The following is a 21539-nucleotide window of genomic DNA, read 5'->3' on the forward strand; positions in this document are numbered from 1 at the left end:
ACTTACCTCCCAATACAACACAAAAAATTTACCGCCATTAACACACCTAAACTAAATCTACCAATCTCAGAAACTTTAAAAATCCTTGGAGTCACTATTGACCGCCACCTAACACTTGAGACTCATGCGAACAACACAACCAAAAAAATTTTCTACTCCATGTGGAAACTGAAAAGAATAAGACCATTCTTTCCAAGATCTGTCTTCCGCAGCCTAGTGCAATCACTCGTACTCAGTCACCTGGATTATTGCAACTCACTATACGCAGGCTGCAAAGAACAAATACTGAGGAAACTTCAGACAGCCCAGAATACAGCAGCCAGACTCATCTTCGGAAAACCAAAATACGAAAGTGCAAAACCCTTACGGGAGAAACTACACTGGCTCCCACTCAAGGAACGTATCAATTTTAAAGTATGCACCTTGGTCCACAAAATCATTCACGGTGAAGCCCCTGCATACATGTCTGATTTAATAGACCTGCCACCCAGAAACGCTAAAAGATCATAAGTACATAAGTAATGCCATACTGGGAAAAGACCAAGGGTCCATCGAGCCCAGCATCCTGTCCACGACAGCGGCCAATCCAGGCCAAGGGCACCTGGCAAGCTTCCTCAATCTCCATTTCCCTAAGTGCAAAGGCATAAAATACAAAGTACTGCACGGATCAACCTTTGCTTACATGAGCACGCAATTCTGGAATACACTACCACGCAACCTGAAAACGATCTACGAACTAACCGATTTCCGCAAGCTACTGAAGACTTATCTCTTTGAGAAAATCTACTGCAAGGATCAAAACACATGAAGTCCATACACACTAATAGATACGCATCAATACACTCTCTTCTGAATTCTCTTCCCCCATATCTTCACCACTCTTAAAACTCTACCCACAGACAAAATTGTAGACCTTTATGTTCCCTGATACTGTTTTATCGCCCTCTCAATTCCCCACTGTTATACTCCATTGTTCTATTCCCTAATGATGTTCTATTCCTAAATGATATACTGACTTTACTCTGTCTTCCCATACTCTTCACAATGTAACCCATAATCGTACTGCAACAAATTGTAATTCCATCATTCACAATGTATTGTAAGCCACACTGAGCCCGCAAATAGGTGGGAAAATGTGGGATACAAATGCAAATAAATAAATACCCAAATAGACTATTGTAATTCCCTTTATCTCGGGTTGCATGTAAAAAGACTGTCATCGCTTACAGCTGGTTCAAAATACCACCATCAGATTTCTTCATCATCTTAAGAAATATGATCACATAACTCCATATCTCAAAGCCTACCACTGTCTGCCTATCTTCCATCTTATCCCCTACATGACCCCTCTACTTATTTTCAAAACCCTCATCTCTTCCGAACCTGCTTCTCTCTCCTGATACCTTCTTCCCTATTCTTAAACACACACACACTCCGTTCTGCACAACTTAATCTTCTTACGATCCCTACTCATAGGAAATTTTCCATGAGTATACTCGGCACACCATGTTCTCCTTCCAAGATCCCACGCTATGGAAATCTTTGCCTCCTCATCTCAGACAAATTACTTCTCTACAACTTTTTAAAACTGAACTTAAAACATTTCTTTTTCAGGATGCCTTCTCCTAATACTTCCAATGAGGTTTTCTCCCCTCCTTTTCTTTCCTATCAACTTTGCAGTTCCTACTCATCCTTCTGTTGCTAATATATATTAATTGTTTCCCCCCCTCCAATTTTTTTTTTTAGATTGTAAGCCGCCCAGATGGTTGTTCTGTTGGGCGGGATAGTAAATTTTCAATAAACCTGAAAGATTCCTGCTTGACAATCTCTACTGAAACCATAACAGGGGATCTACCTTGATACTAATATTGCTGCATTACTCAGAAGCCTTCAACACTGTGGACCATATCATGCTTGCACCAACTAATTAAGAATGTTGCAGTATGAATGATAGAGAGTTGAGACCAGTAGCATAACCACATCATATCCTTCTTGAAAAATGGGACTAGCTACCAGTACCTTACAGGGGCTCTTTCAAGGAGAATCACTATCTGTATCTTTGTAAAAGAAAATGGGACAATGTGATCCCCACCAGTGAACCTCCTCAGGAGTAGCCTCCCCACTCTGAAACTCACTTCCAGAGGGTATACACCTAACTCAAAACTACCACAACTTGAGGAACCAGGTGAAAGCCTAACTTTTCTCCCTGGTCTTTAATGCTTGAGGCATCAGTCACTTTGCATCTGGACTAGCTTGCTAAACACTTTGTAAAAACATAGCTTATTCAACTGTACATATAATTTGACTTCAATGTAGTCATCCATTTATTGGTTCCAATGCCTCTTTCATAACCATCTTGTCTGTGTCTCAGCTGCACTTGCTCCCTTGGCTGCTTATTAAGATGGCACCAATGCAGGCAGGGAGGGGAGAAAGAGAAGGGGGTGTGCTAAGCCAAGAGGGGAGGGGAAGAGGTGGATAGCTCTTTATTCCGATATCTGTGTCCTGCAGCATTTGGTGATGGTGGTAGGGGTGAGGGTGTGTGTGTGTGTGTGTGTGGGGGGGGGGGGGGGGCAATCAATGCCCCTACATGGTCTCCTCAAACTATAGCTATGGTCTTTTGTCATTAAAATGTGGTAGCTGTTGAGTCTGCCTAGTGCTAAGGCCAGCCTTGGTTGTTAGCTAAACACGAGCACCTTAAGATGAAGCATATGAAAGACTGGGAGAGAGATCTTGTGGTGATGTTGGTCATAAAGGAATCAGATCAAATTGTGTCCAATATCTTAAAAGTCTGTTTCAGCCACCTTAGGTGAGATTGGCTACAAGCTGTTATATTGGTGGTACCTAACGCCTGAAAAGCTAAACAAGAGGTTTCCAGTGTACATAGTGCTCCTTGGTGGAGTGTGGCCTAGTGGGGGGATATATATATTTCATATTTGTTGGGCCTGTCCTGTTATAAAGGAGTTCTGGGAGATGTGTTTGGGATACATTAGGAGCGGATTAGGTATAGAGACTGGGTGGGTCTTAAAACCTGTTGGAATCTCAAAGTTGGAATGATTGCAGGTGAATGTGTGTTTAGTCCTGGCAAGATGTGAGATTGCTAAAGTATGGAAAAAATGATTCCCTCTGTCAATTATGCAATTCTGTAATATGTTTTGGAATTCTATTCCCTAGGAAGTCTTAGTGCTATTAGATAGGAATATGTTAACAAGTTGCAAATCTGGGATCCTTACACAAAATACATTGTACAGATGAATTGCAGTATCTGAATAGATAGGGGTAGACATTAAGAAAGATTTAACTGGACAGGAGAAGCTTCAGCCTAATTAAATTGTGGTGAGCGAGCTATCATTGGATTCTCAGCAGCAGTTAACCTCACAGTGCCACTAAAAATCCAGTGACCGCTGCAGCACTATCTGGTTAGTACTGGGGTAGCGTGGAGGCGGAGTTGGGGCAGTGCCAGTGTAGAACTGTAATTAAAGAAAACTAGCCTGTGTTCAAAACCAACAATTGTTTATGAATATATCGATATATGAGGACATACTACTACTACTACTTAACATTTGTAAAGCGCTACTAGGGTTACGCAGCGCTGTACAGTTTAACAGAGAAGGACAGTCACTGCTCAAGGAGCTTACAATCTAAAGGACAAGTGTACAGTCAGTCAAATAGGGCAGTCAAATTGGGGCAGTCTAGATTTCCTGAATAGAGGCATAAGGGTTAGGTGCCGAACATGCATGAACCAAATTTAAAAGACCTGACTTTATAAATGTGGGGATTATTCCATATATGATAATAATCTTATTTCCTAAACATTCACTTTATGCATGAACAGCATAAAGTTGTATACGTATCAGTGATTTCCTCGTTTGACATTTTGTTATGGAAAATCATCAAAAATTGAATTTAAAAAAATTTCAAGTCGCACATCAACAGCTTAATGACCTATGATTTGTGGAAAGTGAATAAAAATGTAAGAGAAATCCATTGGAAAGACTGAGATCAACAAGTGCTGTGACGTGATGTAATATATTTCTTAAATACCGCTAACTCCCTCTTAACAGAGGTTCAAAGCAGTTTAACAAAAAGAAATTATAACCAAAAAAGGGAAAATGATTATGACATAAGCCGTTTAAACAGAGAGGTCTTTAACTGCTTTCTAAAGGAGAGAACTGGAAGACCTACACATTTCCAAAGGAAGCCAGAAATGTGGTGCCTGAAAACAGAAAGACGTCTCCAAAATCTGTTTGCATGTAACACCAAGAAAAGAGGGCAGTAAAAGACGGAACAAACAAATCAGAACTCTGCGTGCAAAATGAAAACAAACCAAATTTAAAAAATATTCTGGAGTAGAGCCATCAAACATAAAAAAAATTAAGCAGGCTAACTTAAACAAAACTCTGAAATGAATAGGGAGCCAGTGTAAAGCAACAAGTGCAGAAGTTGAGCTGTCAGATTTTTTAAGACCCAAAATATTGCTGTATTATTTAATAATTGTAGTTTGAGTAGAAAATTTAACATACGAGAGACATAAAGAGCATTGCAATAGTCTAGATAGCTCAAAATGCATGCTTCACAAGAATGGTAAAATGGAGTTTATCAAAATAACGTCTGATATGGCGCAACTGACGTAGCTTATGAAAGAATCCAGAATAACACCAAGAATTGACAGATCAATTTTAAGAAAGAAATCCCTAGATACAGGAAGAGAATCAAGAATAATAGTACCCTTACGTGCTAGCCAGAATAACTTAGGGGTCCTTTTACTAAGCCGCAGTAAAAAGTGGTCTGTGGTAGTGTGGGTGCCTCTTTTTGGTGCACTTTAGGCCATTTTTTACCACGGCTTTTTAATGGGGGTAGTAAATGGCCATGTGATAAATAAATTAAAAGTAGTGTGTAGCTATTTACTGTCTGAACTTTTACCACTACCCATTGACCTAGCAGTTAAGGTAGGGTTGCCATATGTCCGGGTTTCCCCGGACATGTCCTCTTTTTGAGGGCACCGTCGGGAGTCCGGGTGGGTTTCCCCCTTTTCATTATTTGTCCGGGTTTCCCAGTTCGGTCACAGGACCTGCACAGCAGCAGCACAGTTCCAGCCCCAGCTGCAGGCAGCTCTCGGTCCTCACCTGCCCGCCCTCAGCTTCCCGACAGCCCTCCTTTCCTTCCTGCCGCCCTGCGTTTAAAACTTTTATTTTACTTCAAGTCATGGCAGCAGTGAAAGCAGCTCGCCTCCAGCCTGCCCTTCCCTCTCAGTGTCCCACCCTCTTCTGATGTAATTTCCTCTTTCCGCGAGGGCGGGACAGTGAGAGGAAAGGGAAGGCTGTAAGCGAGCCTGCAGCTTTCACTGCCGCCGCGACTTGAGGTAAAATAAAAGTTTTAAACGTAGGGCGGCAGGAAGGAAAGGAGGGCTGTTGTGGGAGAAGAGGTGGGGCTGGGGTTGGAACGAGTCACTGGACATGGATGGGAATGGAGAGCAGAGGAGCGTCGCTGGACATGGATAGGAGAGGGCAGGGGAGAGAGATCACTGGACATGGATGGGAGGGAAGGACAGAGGAGAATCACTGGACATGGATGGGAGGGTAGCAGAGAGAGGAGAAATCGCTGGACATGGAGGGAAGGGGAAGAGAGGAGAATTGCTGGATATGGATGGAGGGCAGGGGAGAGAGGATAGCTGCTGGACATGGATGGATGGAGGGGAGGGCAGGAGAGGGGAGAGAAGAGAGTTCCTGAACACAGATGGAGGGGAAGGCAGAAGAAATGCTGGACATGGATGGAGGAGAGGGAAAACAGGAAGGAGATGCACATGGATGGAGGGGAGAGAGGAGAAATGCTGGACATGGATGGAGGAAAGGAAAGACAGAGGAAGGAGATGCACAAGAATGGAGGGGAAGGGATAGAGAAGAAATGCTGGACATGGATGGAGGGAAAGGAAGACAGGAGGAGATGCACATGGATGGAGGAGAGAGAGGAGAAATTCTGGACATGGATGGAGGGGAGAGAGGACAAATGCTGGACATTGATGGAGGGAAGAGAGGAAAATGGACATGGATGGAGGAGAGGGAAGCGAGAAGGAGGAAATGCATATGGGTGGAGGGGAGAAAGAGGAAGGAGATACATACTTACGGAAATGAGGGAAAGGGAAAAGAGGAGAAAAACTACAAATGGATGGAGAAAATAGGCAAAAGCTGGATCCACTCTGTACTTCCTCCAGTCATGTCCGCGGAGGACCCAGCTTTTACCTATGGATGTAGGGCAAGAAATGAAGAAGAAAGGAGGAAAGTAAAGAAATAAATGGAAAGGAAGCCCTGGAAATGGAGTTAAGAGAACAGATAGAGAGCAGCAGAATCAGAGACTGGGACCAACATGATCAGAAAAAGTCACCAGACAACAAAGGTAGAAAAAAATCTTGTTATTTTCATTAGTGTTTGGAATATGTCCAATTTAAGAATTTACATCTGTTGTCTTATTTTGCAATGTATAGCAATGTGTTTCTTTCTGTTTTTCTGGTATTGTTCTGCATGCAGAGTCTAGCTTCTTATGATTTCAGGTTAATTTTTGAAGAATTTGAAGAGGGGCCATCTTTGTTCTGCATGTTTGACTGCAAGGCCAAGTGTCTGAATAGGGATCTGTTTGTTAGGTTCTGAGATTTTGAGAACACACTGTTTCAGGTTTGGCAAGATTGTTCTCCCAATTCCTGGTCTGTATGCTAATTTGGTTTCTGTCATTTTGGGTATACTGGAGCTATTTTTCTTCTCCTTTACCTTAGTATGGTGCCCTGGTGGTCTAGTGACCTCTTCGGGGCAGGAAAGAGCCCCCTCTTTCCTCCCAGTGCATCTGCAGACTGCCTTGCTCTCGGCGCCACTTCAAAATGGCTGCTAAGCGTTTAAGCGGCGGCCTCACGAGATTTCCATAGAGGTCTTGCACAGGGGGTGGGGCAGGGTGTAACAGGGGTTGGGGTGTGACCTCTTTTTTTCTTAGGGCAAATATGGTAACCCTAGATTAAGGGTACATGCACTGTACTCATGCAGCACACTCCAATATGGCCACACTGCTGATCATGGGAGCCAACTTTTCAAAATTACTGGGGGTGCTAAGCCCAGTGGAAATAACCCCTCCCTGGTCACATACAAGGAATTTTCTCAATATTGGGGGTGCTCAAGCACCCATAGCACCTACAGAGCCGGCTCCTATGCTGCTGATTACCACTGGGAACCAGGGGTGTAGCCAGACACCCAATTTTGGGTGGGCCTGGGTCCAAGATGGGTGGGCAGAAGAACCCCGCCCTGTCCCACAGGTGATTTGGTCTTTTCTTTGATCACCTGCATGCCATTTGGTCTCTCAAACATCCCCCCTCTCCCACATACCTTTTACATAGCAGATTTTCATTGGCAGCGAGCAGCAACTAATACACACTGCTCATGTTGGCCCTACAGCCTTCCCACTGATGCAACCTCCTATTTCTGGATAGGCAGGAATATGTCAGAGGGAAGGCTGTGGGGTTGGTGCGAGCAGTATATATCAGTCACTGCTTGCTGCAGTTGAAGATCTGCTATTTACAAGGTATGCAGGAGGAACAGTTGTTGGGAGTTTTCAGCTGGTGGGGCTTGGGAATCCCTGCCAGCCACATCATAGGTGTGTGGCTACTGGGTGGGCCTGAGTCCAAAGTGGATGGGCCTGGGCCCACCCAGGCCACGCCACGCCACTGCTGGAAATGCCCCCTTGTAGTAGAAAATAGAAAAATATTTTCTACTTTGGGAAACTGCATGTGCCAACTTCGAAATTACAGCTGGGTGGGTGCGCTAACTGGGCAATAGTGTTGATTTGGTGCGCACTACACTCATGATAGCACTACCACAGCTTTGTAAAAGGACCCCTTAGTTTTGGCAGCAAAGAATAATAGCAATAAGAAAAATTCTGCTTGTCATGAGAAATTGTCATTTGAAATGAATAAATCACTTCCATAGTACTGAGTTAGGTTAATTTTATTTGATATATCACTCTTCATTGACAGGCAAACCTATTATCAAAATTGTGTGGTGTAAAGGGAAAGCATCACTACCTGTTTTGCTCTTTTTACAAAAACCACTGTATTATCTGACGGTTTTCGAGCTCCGCAAACAGGGCTGGTATTTGCTGATGAATGTGCAAACTATAGGGAAAAGGTAAACGACGGAGATTCTCCCGGATCTCTGTAGTAAAAAGTTCAAAAACACTGACCCCCAAGTCATAGATTTGCATACATTACCATGGAGTTGGAGATCCAACTACGTTAAATTCATATTCATTAGGGATACCCTGAAAACCCAAACCATACATTACTACTACTACTTACATTACATTTGAGAACTGGAAGGAGCCCAATATAGGAATTGAGACTGCCTCTCCAGAAACAGAGAGGAAACAACCACCACCCACTTGCTTATCGCTGCTCCCTTTTTCTCAGACGCGCTCAGCCCTCGCCTCCGGCGGCGTTACACTGGCAGGGTAGCACTGCCACTTTAAGATACCGGCACATTACTTTCCCAAGCGTGAAGGCCTCACTCCTCTGTAATACGAGGAAAGAGAGAAGGAGGCGGGGTCGGGGTGACCCCTCCTCACCCCGCGATGACGTCATGCGGAAGGAGGGCACTGCGCGGGTAGCGCTGAAGTACGGAGCGAGGACGGCGACCGGGTTCCGGGTGGTCTCGTTTCCAGGAACTGCACCGACAAAATAACACTAAATTACAATACAGTAGACTTCCCGCCGTACCCAACAAGAGAACAACAATCAAACCGGAGGAATTCGAGCTTACCAGGGTCAATGTTTTAGTGCTACTTCTTCCCCATCTCCCTTGGGACTAGACGAACATGGGGCTTCTCAGTGCGTTATTGCTGCTCGCCTGGGCAGCAAGTTCGGGAGGTAAGGCATTGGGGCCCGTTGGGCCACGGCGGAGAAAGAGACTCGGGGAGGGTGCTGGCTGGGGAGGAAGGGTAAGGGGACTGGAGGAAAAGAAACTGCGGCGCTGCGTGCTGCCTTTACGACAATCAGGCATCCAGTTGAAATGCCTTTCGGATTAATAAATAATCCAAGCTAGTACGGAGCCTGTTTTCTTCCTTCCCTGTCTTTTTGTTTAAGCCTAAAGCACGAATAAGCGGTGGAAGTCTGTTACTGAGGGTATGATTGGTGCAGAGTTGTCAGCACTTCCTCATTCGGCGGCCGTGTCGATAATAAAGGAAGATGGAGGGTTTGGTTATTGCAGGTTGAAGAGGCAGTGAATCGGTGCTGGATCTCTTATTTTTCCTTTGCTTTTTCCCCTCCCCTTTTCTCACCCACAGCGTTCATGGCCTGGGATGAATAAAGCAGAGGGATTTAGATACTGGGAAGTTTTTTTTTCTTTTGTTGTTCGTTTTGTCCTTTTGTTCAGACATGGAAAGAGATTTTTCCTGGATTCAACTGGGTTGTGCATTTTTGTGTGAGCCTGAAAGGATTGCTGTCGTAAGGATTTGCACTGATGGAGAGCAATACAGTAACTGTAATTTTGTTTTCGTTTCTTGGCTTCTGCTGCAGGGTTTCTTGTATGTAATTTGTGTGACAGGGCTGCATACAACAGTTTTAATTTGTTTTAATCTCTCGGAAGCTTGAGGAAAGTATCACACAAATTGCAGGTTTTTGCTTGGAAAAATGTCTTGTTGCCTGCTAATTTTTAAAACTACATTTTGAATGTAAGAAGATGTTATTAAAAATACGTGGGAGAAAGGAGAACTTTAGGTAGTAGCCCAGGATAATGCAGGGTTGTGTCTGTTTTCGCGAATGGACATAGTTAAGATTAAGCCCTTAGTCTTCTCTTATGTAAACCATTGCTAATTTTGTACGTGGTGCTTATAACCAAGTAAAAATTATTAAGATATCCATTCAGCCTATTATTGCTATCCCCACACTTCATTAAAGGATCACTTAGTAGAGCAGTTAATTTTAATTTCATCAGTTGGTCTAAATTTCTTATTTTAGCATCTTAGGAAAGAACATTAGAACCTTATTTGCAGCTTTGCCCTTATAAAAAGTAATGTAAATGAAATCCTATCTTAAATCTTGTTTGCTTTATTTTGTCTTTGAACTGAGAAGGTACATCATTAGTGTGTGCTCTGGTCTCCAGAAGGTGTGGAAAAAAATTAAAGAGCTGTTTAGCATGGAAACACACTGATAAAAGTTTTTCTGGTTTTTATAGTTTAGGGGCAAAATGATGGATGTTATCTAGTGAAAAATAAACTTATTTATTTAGTTCTCATGCATAACCTACCCAGTATTCTCTTAATTTGATCACACCACTGTTAGGAGTAAAAGTAGGACTGCCACACCTTTTTACCTTTTTGTTTAACTCCAGGGTGGATTATCCTTTAAGTGCACTGGAACTGCTTAGTTGACATTGAAGGATTATTTTAAAAAGGGTGACGTGACTTTATAAAATAAACTTATCTATAATATTTGATAGTGTGAAGAAATATTATTGGGCTAGCTTTATATCTCTCTGGCATTGCCCCTAGGTAGGTGCTTAATCTAATTAACATCATTCTAGTTGTGAGACACTCAACACGAGAATCAGCTGGATGTGTTTTTTGCTGGAAAAGTAGGAATGTAGATGGGAAAGCATACCAGGTGGAAGAAAAGTAGTGACACAAAGGCGCACGCTCAAAAGTCGCCGTTAAATACCGTATACATCTATAGCTGCAGTTGAACTTTCTGATTTCGAAACGGCAATTGATGTTCAAAGGAAATTGCATGCAAATGAGATGCACAGAAATTCTGCAAGTGGCTTAATAGGGAAAGTGCCTAGCACATGTGCAGAACAGTCTGTCGTTATGCATTGATGTTCTGCGCATTCCCAGGAAAAGTGTGCGTCCAGTCACATTCGGAGTTTGCTTTGTTTTTTTCCCCCATAACTTTTTAATAATACTGTTATGTGCAGGACACACACGCATAATACATGCACATGGCACATTTCACACACGTACAGATACTATTAAAAAATGCAAGCAGACTTCTTCACTAAGAAGTTACCCTCATGCAATGACAGCTCTGCTGGAAAATTTTGCATTTTAAAGGTAGGCACTTCTTTCTTTGTAGTATACATAAATGTCTGTGCATCACTTGGAATGCTGATTTTAATACTAATGAGCTTGAAGTAATACATTTGCATAGGATTATTGGTAGCTTCTATGGCAAACAGTAAAAGCGACACGGAAACCCTTTGTGCATTAGATGCTGAATAACATGCCCACTAGACTGGCTACAACCAGTCTAGATCAAATGTTGCAAGCACGGTAAGCTTTGAGCATAGGGGCCTCGGTTCTGTAGTGGTGTTTTGTATTGCCGCCCTCCCCCCCCCCCCCCCCCCCCCAATCCTCCTTTTTTTTTTTTCTTTGAAATAACTTTTATATCCTATCACTCCACCCCCTCCCCCAATAGTGTAGTGAAGTCAGCTGTTTTTATTTTAAATTACAGTTCTATGAAATATCTCACATCTTATGACAGGGGGGCCCCACTTTGCATTTTAAGTACATAAGTGTTGCCATACTGGGACAGACCCATCAAGCCCAGTATCCTGTTTCCAACAGTGGCCAATCCAGTCATAAGTACTTGGCAAGATCCCAAAACAGTACAATACATTTTATGCTGCTTATCCCAGAAATGAGCAGTGGATTTTCCCAAGTCCATTTTTAATAATGGCTTATGGACTTTTAGGAAGCTATCCAAACCTTTTTAAAACTCTGCTAAGCACTGGGCACACAGACATTTAAAATTGCAGCTTTTGCGGATGACCTCTTGGTCCACCTTACGTCCCCGAAGGCGTCGTTAGAGACGCTGTTGGAGACTATGCGGACTTTCGGATCAACTTGGATAAGTCTGATGCCCTGGCATCCCTGGCAGAGGGCGGAGAGGACTGGGAGGATGAATTTCCCTTATGCTGGGCAAACCATTCTTTTAAGTACCTTGGGATTAGACTTACAATGCACACCACAGAACTACATCAATTAAACATCAGGGCCCTCTTAGATTATACCAGGGAAAAATTGGACTCTTGGAAAGGATTACCACTGTCTTTGTTAGGGCGGGTCCACTAGATACAGATGGTGATTTTCCCACGTTGGCTATATGCCTTACAAACTCTGCCCATTCGTTTATCGAAGACAGATTTGAAATGTGTAAATCGTTTGTGCTGCCAGTTTTGTTGGGTTGGTAAGAAGGCAAGGTTGCGGCAGGACTTGTTGGTAGGTGATTGGAAACAGGGGAGCATAGGATTCCCGGACCTGTTTTTATATAATCAAGCCTGCCTATTACGGCACGTGAGAGTCTGGCTTTACACAACACATTATTACATGCCTACATCGTTTGAACGAGCCTTTTTTGCACCACATGACATGATTGCCCTATTTCATCTATCCTGTAATAAAATACCCCCACATCTCAAAAGAAGCATATTGCTCCACCCCCTTCGCATGGCATGGCAGTGGTGGGTCGGACAATTAGGGGGACATCCGAATATCTCTGATCAAATTCAGATTGTGGGTAATGTTGCATTTGAAGCAGGAATGGGTAACCCGATATTTGAAGACTGTGGACGGAGAGGCATTAAGAAGCTGGAGCACCTGCTGCAGGAGAATGGAGAATTATTACCATATGCTGCTTTAAAAGATAAGATAGGGTCTGACTGGGGGAATCAGTTTGCTTACATACAAATTAAACACTACATGCAGATGCTGACTCAGGATGCCTTGAGAGGCCGTTTAGGAGACAAGATGCAGGGGTTCTTCATTGACCTGGCGTCAGAAAGGCACGTGATATCTGATTTATATGGGGCCCTGGTCCGTGAGAGACCGACAAAACAATATGAGGAAATTAAATTGAAATGGGAGCAAGACCTTGGGACTTCACTAGCGTCCTGGATCCGACAGTTAGTCACGGATGAAAGACCGAGAGAGTGTGGGTACAGGGTTATACTGAGGGGACACATGACCAAAACACAGCTGGCTCATATGCAGAGGTCAGAAAGCGCTAACTGTTCTAAATGTGATGGGGGACCAGGCACGTTCTACCATGCCCTTTGGCAATGTCCTAAGGTGCGGGCATTTTGGCAACGTGTTCGTGAATTTTTAATACAGCTAGGCAATAAAATCCAGGGAACCGAAAGGCAATTTTTGCTGGATCAGTCTAGGGCCTTTGCCCCCCTCAAGGCGCCGGCGGCTCTTTTATGCAGGAAACTGAGTTTGGTGGCTCGCAAATGTATTATGCAATATTGGGCTTCTCTGGAAGCACTTGCCTACTGGCACTGGAGAAACCCGGTACATATCTTGGCCTCGTGGGAAGCCCGAGATTCAAAAACACCAGTTAAACGTAGAAGGCAATTCCTTCAGGTTTGGTCCCCTTATTTACAAATGCTGAGCCCACGGGGGAGAAGTCTGCTTATCAACTCCAGTTAAAGGTTACAGGGTTTGTTAGAGGCTACTGTGGTTACTCCTGATTAGGTCTTGTCTATCTAAGGAATGGGTGGAGGGGGGATGGGGAGGGAGGGGGTGTTTCGGGGTACATTAAGCTTAAAGTTTGCAACTCATGGGGTGCAGATCCGCTGTGTTATCTGGGTGATGGACAAGTTTCCACTGCTTTGAGAAAGCGCTGTAAGTTTGAACTGTTTCAAGTCTGCATTACAGTCTGGCGAACAATAGCAGCTAGCAGATATCTATTTCTGTATGACAGTTCTTCTCAATAACCGCAGCAAGTTGTTTAACCAACCCGCCCGATCATAGACGTTAGGATCAGCTGCACAGTGTGATTATATCGTTGGTTTCTACAGAAGGAGGGAGTATAGGTACGGGGCTATGAGACACAAGCCCCTTTGTAATGTACTGTTTTGATTTGTCTTGGAGATTTTGTCATAGATTTCTCTATGTATTAGAAATGTTCCTTCTATGTTCATTTTGTAAAACTTAATAAACAGATTTAAATATAAAACTCTGCTAAGCTAACTGCTTTTACCACATTCTCTCGCAACAAATTCCAGAGTTTAATTACACGTTGAGTGAAGAAATATTTTCTCCAATTTGTTTTAAATTTTCTACTTTGTAGCTTCATCGCATGCCCCCTGGTCCTAGTATTTTTGGAAAGAGTAAACAAGCGATTCACATCTATCCATTCCACTCTATTTTATATACCTCTATCATATCTCCCCTCGGCTGTCTTTTATCCAAGCTGAAGAGCCCAATCCATTTCAGCCTTTCCTCATAGGGAAGGGAAATGGGACTTGGTATACTGCTTTTCTGAGGTTTTTGCAACTACATTCAAAGTGGTTTACATATATTCAGGTACTTATTTTGTACCAGGTGCAATGGAGGGTTAAGTGACTTGCCCTGAGTCACAAGGAACTGCAGTGGGAATCGAACTCAGTTCCCCAGGATCAAAGTCCACTGCACTAACCACTAGGCTACTCCTCCACTCCCCTTTATCATTTTCATCGCCCTTCTGATCACCTTTTCTAATTCCGCTATATATATATATTTTTTTTGAGATGCGGCGACCAGAATTGCACACAGTATTCAACATGCGGTCACACCATGGAGCGAGATACAAAGGCATTATAACATCCCCATTTTTATTTTCTGTTCCTTTCCTAATAATACCTAACATTCTGTTTGCTTTCTTTACTGCCAGAGTACACTGAGCAGAGGGTTTCAAAGTATCGTCAACAATGACTCCTAGATCCTTTTCCTGATTGGTGACTCCTAACGTGGAACCTTGCATCACATAGCTATAGTTTGGGCTCCTCTTTCCCACATGCATCACTTTGCACTTGCTCACATTAAACATCATCTGCCATTTGGATGCCCAGTCTCCCAGTCTTGTAAGGTTGTCTTGTAACTTAGTACTGAAGCTAATATTGAAGCCCCTTAAAATTTACACTCCAGCCCATCCCTATCTATTCAGTCACCATCAGGGCATAGACCGTAGAAGTCTGCCCAGCTCCCATTTTGTTTCCAATTATCGGCGTCGCCACCCAATCTCCCCTAAGATTCCATGGACCCATTCCTTCTAAACAGGATTCCTTTGTGTTTATCCCGCATCCAATTCAAGCTTCTCCTCCTTACTTACAAATGCACTCGCTCTGCTGCTCCTCTCTACCCTCATCTCCCCCTACGTTCCTGCCCGTAACCTCCGCTCACATGACAAATCCCTCCTCTCAGTACCCTTCTCCACCGTTGCCAACTCCAGGCTGCGCTCATTTTGCCTTGCCTCACCCTATGCCTGGAACAATCTTCCTGAATCCCTACGCCAAGCCCCCTCCCTACCCATCTTCAAATCCTTGCTTAAAGCTCACCTCTTCAATGCTGCATTCGGAACCTAACCTTTCGAACAAATAGGTTGCCCCAATCTGTCTGACCTATCAGATTAACTGTACATTTGTCTTTTAGATTGTAAGCTCTTCGAGCAGGGACTGTCCTTCCATGTAAATTGTACAGCGCTGCGTAACCCTAGTAGTGCTTTAGAAATGTTAAGTAGTAGTAGTAGTTTATCCCATGCATGTTTGAATTCCATTACCGTTTTCATCTCCACCACCTCCCACGGGAGGGCATTCCACATATCCACCTTCTTCGTGAAAAAATACTTCCTGACATTAGTCCTGAGTCTGCCCCCCTTCAACCTCAATTCATGTCTTCTAGTTCTACCGCCTTCCCATCTCCAGAAAAGGTTCGTTTGCAGATTAATACCTTTCGAATATTTGAACGTCTGTATCATATCACCTCTGTTTCTCCTTCCTCTTTTGCTGGTTTACCCCTCTCTATGCAGCCTAGCACCTTTCTGGCCACAGCCGTCGCCTTATCACATTGTTTCTTCACTTTCAGATCCTCTTAACACCAACACCCCTAGGTTTCTCTCCTAAGTCGAGCTTATTAAACTCTCCCCTCCTATTCAGTATCTCTCTTTTGGGTTTCTGCACCCCAAGTGCATCACTCTGTACTTCTTGGCATTAAATTTTAACTGATAGTCCACCTAAGCTTTAGAATTCAGTGTGAAAATCAAACCAAGCAGCACAAAGACTGCAAAAATGTAGATACCAACACTGTCGCCAAAACAGGCAAATACAACCAAGTACTTAGAAGGTAGAGAAAAAAAGCCTCAGTAACGCCACCCAGCCAGCCTGAAACAACAAACTATAAGACGTGGGCCCGGTGCACCATCATATGCTGGTTATGCCCCTCTCTACGTAGCCTAGCATCCTTCTGGCCACGGCCGTCGCCTTGTTGCATTGTTTCTTCAGCTACAGATCCTCCGACACCAGCACCCCAAGGTCTCTCTCCTGAGTCGAGCTTACTAATCTCTCCCCTCCTATCCGGTATCTCTTTTGGGTTTCCGCACCCCAAGTGCATCACTCTACAGTTCTTGGCATTAAATTTTAACTATAATACTAAAAACCCCAGCAATATGAGTGCAGTTAGATGACGTATGTCATCTGTTTTGTAATAAATGTAATTGGCGACAATAAAAAGTAAAGGTTTTGGTATATTGCTGGAGTTTTTAGTATTATAGTATAGTTATAACTCTGGTGTAGATTCTTTATCCCCTATCTTTTGGATTGGTATTAAATTTTAACTGCCAGACCCTCAACCATTCTTCTAACGTTTGGAGATACCTTCTCATCGTTTCTACTCCCTCCAGGATATCCACTCTATTGGCTGTTTTCGTGTTATCCGCAAAAAGGCACACCTTTCCTTCCAACCCTTCAGCAGTATCTCCCACAAATATATCTCCCACAGAATAGGCCCCAGCACTGACCCCTGAGGAACTCCACTGCTCACCTTCCTTTCCTCCGAGCGGATTCCATTTACCACCATCCTCTGCCACCTGTCGGTCAACCAGTTTCTTATCCAGTTCACCACTTTCGGTCCTAAGTTCAACCCTTTCAGCTTATTCATGAGTCTTCTGTGGGGGACTATCAAAAGCTTTGCTGAAGTCCAAGTAGATTACGTCTAGCGCACATCCCTCATCCAGTTCTTTGGTCACCCAGTCAAAAAAGTCAATAAGATTCATTTGGCAACACCGAAGAGAAATAATTGTTTAGCACGTTCGCTTTATCTTCATCCGTCTTCTCTTTCCAGGACGATCCATAAAGCTTCTTCTTTTCCCCAGGTTCCCCACATTTCAGCCGCTCTGATATTCTCTCTCACATACAGAGCCACTCCTCCACCTCTTCGGCCCTCTCTATCCTTCCTAAAAAGGTTATAGCCCGGTACAGTCACATCCCATTCATGAGAATCATTGAACCATGTCTCCGTAATAGCAACAATATCCAAGTTTTCTTCAAACATCAGGGCTTGCAAGTCTTGAACCTTTTTACTTAGACTACGAGCATTTGTGCACATAGCTTTCCATGTGCTTAGTGAGTTTGGGTGTTTTTTTATATTTACATGACCTTTCCATCTGCCATCATGTTTATTCTGGGGGTGACTTTCCGAAATCCCCTGTTTCCTTTTGTCACCCCCACCCTCTAGTTTAAATGTCTAGAAACATACTGTCTGAATTTCTCCCCAAGATCCTTTTTCCCATCACAGAAATATGTAGCCCATCATTACAGTACAGCCTGTTACTTTTCCACGTATTACCCCATTCTCCTATGTATCTAAAACTTTCTTCTTTACACCAAGACTCAAGCCACTTATTGAATTCCTCTGTTTTGCGTAGTCTTTCCTCTCTCCGCCCCAACGTAGGAATTACTTCAGAAAAAGCCACAGTCCGAATCAAAGATTTCAGTCCCTCCCCAAACTTCTGTAACGCTCTCTGTGCTGTAAACTTGCTATTGTTGGCCAGGTCATTTGTCCCCAGGTGAATTACAACATCAGCGTTAGAAACCTCGCTCTCTTCTCGGATCACTTTCTTTTTTTTTTTTTTTTTTTAAATATTTATTTATTAAATTTCAAAATTAATACATTCACAATAATAAATGTATAGAAATCGGGAAATACATCCAAAGATTAAAGAATCATCCATTTACATCTCCATGGATTTTCAAAAGATTTCTTTTATACTTAGTCCACTATTAATGATCAAGATACAAAGTATTAGTCAAAGGAAATAAAAGAGTAAAGAAACTCTTACAATAGACATTAGGAGGACAGAATCACAAGTTAGCCTGCGGTTTCAACTCCCCATGGGTGTCTCAGAAACTTGAAGATCCCTGCTTTCTTTACTTATTAATAGGAGCTTCAATTTTTCAGGATCAAAGAAAACATAGTATATATTACCAAAAGAAACAAGACATCTGCATGCAAATTTCAACTTAAATGTTCCTCCCAGGGAGAGAGTTCGAGACCTAAGCCCCAAAAATTCTCGCCTTTTCTTTTGTGTGAATTTGCTGACATCTGGAAAAATCTGTATCTTTGAGCCGAAAAAAGGAGCTTCCCTGAATTTGAAGTAAAGGCGAAATATATTATTGCGATCAGTCTCGAAGGCAAATGAAACCAGAAGAGTAGTGCGTTCAGTTATTGACTCTAGTGATGTTTCAAGAAATTGAGTAAGGTTTAAATCAGGAGCAACCTCCTGATTTGTTTTAATTCCAGTAATGTAGTATAATTTAACAATCGGAGGAAAAACTTCTTTTGGAATCTTTAAGATTTCTAGGAAATATTTCTGTAGCATCTCTAGTGGAGATAACAAAGGGGTTTTAGGAAAGTTTAAGAATCGTAAATTATTCCGTCTGAGTTGATTGTCCAAAAATTCCACTTTCCTTTGATCCCTTTCTTTCTCCAAAAGAACATTGTCAACTAGAGTTTGTAATTTTTTAATTGCAAGAGAGTTTAACTCACTTTTTTCTTCTTGCTTCGCCGTTCTCGACTCCATTAGTTGTTGAGAGTTTTTTACTTCCTTCACTTCAGCAGTTAATTCAGAAGAAATCTTTTGCAGTGAAACATTCATTATCTGAATGGCATCCCATAAGGTATCCAATGTTACTGTTGGTGGTCTAATTAATTCGCCGAGTCCCACTGGTGAAGGCGTCTGAATAGAAGCGGGTACAATCTCCCCTCTTCCCGCCTTGCGCTCAGACGTCGCCACGTCTGGCGTCGAATATCCCACAGGGCCGCTAGCAACTTCAAAACTATCAAAATGAAGTTTTCCTGTAGGGTCCGTCTCTCCACCCGGTCTCGGCGGCGCAACTCTACTAGGCGGACTCAGCGAAATCGCCTCCACGCCAAGATCTCCGACAAGATGTTGCTTCGGAGATCCAACCAAGGCTGAAGCTTGTGATCCCAGCGTTTGTAGCCCGAAGTCTTCTAAGGTAGGCTGCTTTAGCGGTACGGTGTCCCCTGTGCTAGAAACGGCTTTAGCACCAATCTTTCCTTTCCTCTTAACCATTATTAAGGTAGGGAAAGGAAAAACGCCAAGCTAGCTTCCTCGAGTCTCAGAGCCTCAAAACGCTGCTCCTCCCCTTGACGCCATCTTGATCGAAAATTGCCCTCGGATCACTTTCAGTATTTGGTCTGTACATCTTGTGGCTGAAGATCCTGGAAGACATTTCACTACGTTGGAACCCCTGAACTGTGCTCCTAAGTTAATGCCTCTGATAATGGAGTCTCCGAGCAGTAATAATTTTCTGCTTTTCACAATTCTGTCATTAGTTGGGGATGTTTCTGGGGTTGTGCTATTTTCATTGCTTTTGGTTCTACCACAGTACTCCTTTTTTCGCTATCATGATGCAATGCTGCAAAAGAATTTGACAGGGGCAAAGCTTGGAAGGGCGAGTGTTTCTGTGTCACAGATCTTAGTCTACCAGAGCCTACTGTGACCCATCTATTTCTCTGATGTTTCATTCTCTGAGGCAGTGGTAAATTAATTTTTCACAATCCTCTTGTCCTCTTGTGATTTAACAACTTTGAATAACTTTGTGTCATCGGCAAATTTAATTACCTCACTAGTTATTCCCATATCTAGATCATTTATAAATATGTTAAAAATCAGCGGTCCCAACACAGACCCCCGTGGAACCCCACTATCTACCCTTCTCCATTGAGGATACTGACCATATAACCCTACTCTCTGTTTTCCATCCTTTAACCAGTTTTTAATCCACATTAGAACAGTACCTCCTATCTTATGACTTTCCAATTTCCTCTGGCGTCTTTCATGAGGTACTTTGTCAGATGCCTTCTGAAAATCCAGATACACAATATTGACCGGCTCTACAGTATCTTGATATCAATAATACCATATCATACAAACTCATGGGAGGGAATAAATATTGTTTCCCTGTGCTGAAATGGGTTTTCATGTCGCTCCACAGATAAATCCAGAGACTTACGGGTTATGTCCATCTACTGGCAGGTGGGTATAGAGAGACCATATAGCCTCCTGTGTAGCAGCCTCATTTGTAGTATTCTCTCTCTCAACAGGTGGATAGATGTATCCTGTACAGCTCTGTTGGTGCTAGCTGGCCTGTACCTAAGGTACAATCGAGCCTGGGTGTTTGCAGGGTTGTGACTGATCTCTGGAGTTCACCTGGTGGCACCGGGTCCCACCCCATCCTGCCTCCCCCTATGTCCTTGCTCTCCATAGTGTTTTGGCATTCGTTTTTTTCCCTGAGGTGGAAAATCTCCATCCTCTTTAAGAGGTTAACAAACAAAATGTTTTGCTGTTAGGGTGAGCTGAGTGAGCACAGTTTGGAGTTATTGTGTCTCTGCTAATGACTTAGCTTGAAAGCTCCTCACTGTAAGTGCTTTATAATTTCTTAATGCCTCTTGGGTGATTATGAGGCATATTTTCAAAGCACTTAGCCTTCCAAAGTTCCATAGAAACCTATGGAACTTTGGAAGGCTAAGTGCTTTGAAAATATGCTTCAATGGCTACCACTATGAATTTTTTTGTTGTTGTTGTTACATTTGTACCCCGTGCTTTCCCACTCATGGCAGGCTCAATGCGGCTTACATGGGGCAATGGAGGGTTAAGTGACTTGCCCAGAGTCACAAGGAGCTGCCTGTGCCTGAAGTGGGAATCGAACTCAGTTCCTCAGTTCCCCAGGACCAAAGTCTGGCTAAGTGTTGTTCCAGGTGTGTGAGCTGCTGAGCAGTTTCGGGTGATGTGATGTATTTCTTGTATACCACTAACTCCCGCTTAACAGAGGTTCAAAGTGGTTTAACAAAAAGAAATTATAACCGGAAAAAAGGTAAATGTTTATTACTTAAGCTGTATAAACAGAGAGGTCGTTAACTGCTTTCTCAAGGAGAGATAACTGGAAGACCTATGCATTTCTAAAGGAAACGAAAGCTAGAAATGTGGTGCCTGAAAGCAGAAAGACATCTCCAAAATCTGTTTGCATCTATCTAACACTAAGAAAAGAGAGCAGTAAGACAGAACAAATTCCTTACTTTCAGAATTTCGATTGCAAGAAGAAAATAAATCAAATTTAAAAATATTCTGGAGCAGATCCATCAAACATTTTGAAAAATAAGCAGGCTGACTTAAACAAAACTCTGGAATGAATAGGGAGCCAGTGTAAAGCAACAAGTGCAGCAGTTGAGCTGTCAGA

At 43.0% G+C, this 21539-nt stretch overlaps 1 protein-coding gene across 1 annotated transcript in view; it reads left to right on the forward strand.

Moving 5' to 3' along the window:
• The first annotated feature begins 8634 nt into the window (after positions 1-8634).
• ADAM10 (ADAM metallopeptidase domain 10) overlaps positions 8635-21539 on the forward strand; it is a 309988-nt gene continuing 297083 nt past the window's right edge. The window contains exon 1 of the mRNA XM_030188829.1: positions 8635-8896. Coding sequence (XP_030044689.1) covers positions 8845-8896 — 52 coding nt within the window. The 5' untranslated portion in view covers positions 8635-8844. The remainder of the gene's footprint in view (positions 8897-21539) is intronic.

Source organism: Microcaecilia unicolor, chromosome 1 (assembly GCF_901765095.1).
Source record: "Microcaecilia unicolor chromosome 1, aMicUni1.1, whole genome shotgun sequence".
Taxonomy (NCBI): Eukaryota; Metazoa; Chordata; class Amphibia; order Gymnophiona; family Siphonopidae; genus Microcaecilia; species Microcaecilia unicolor.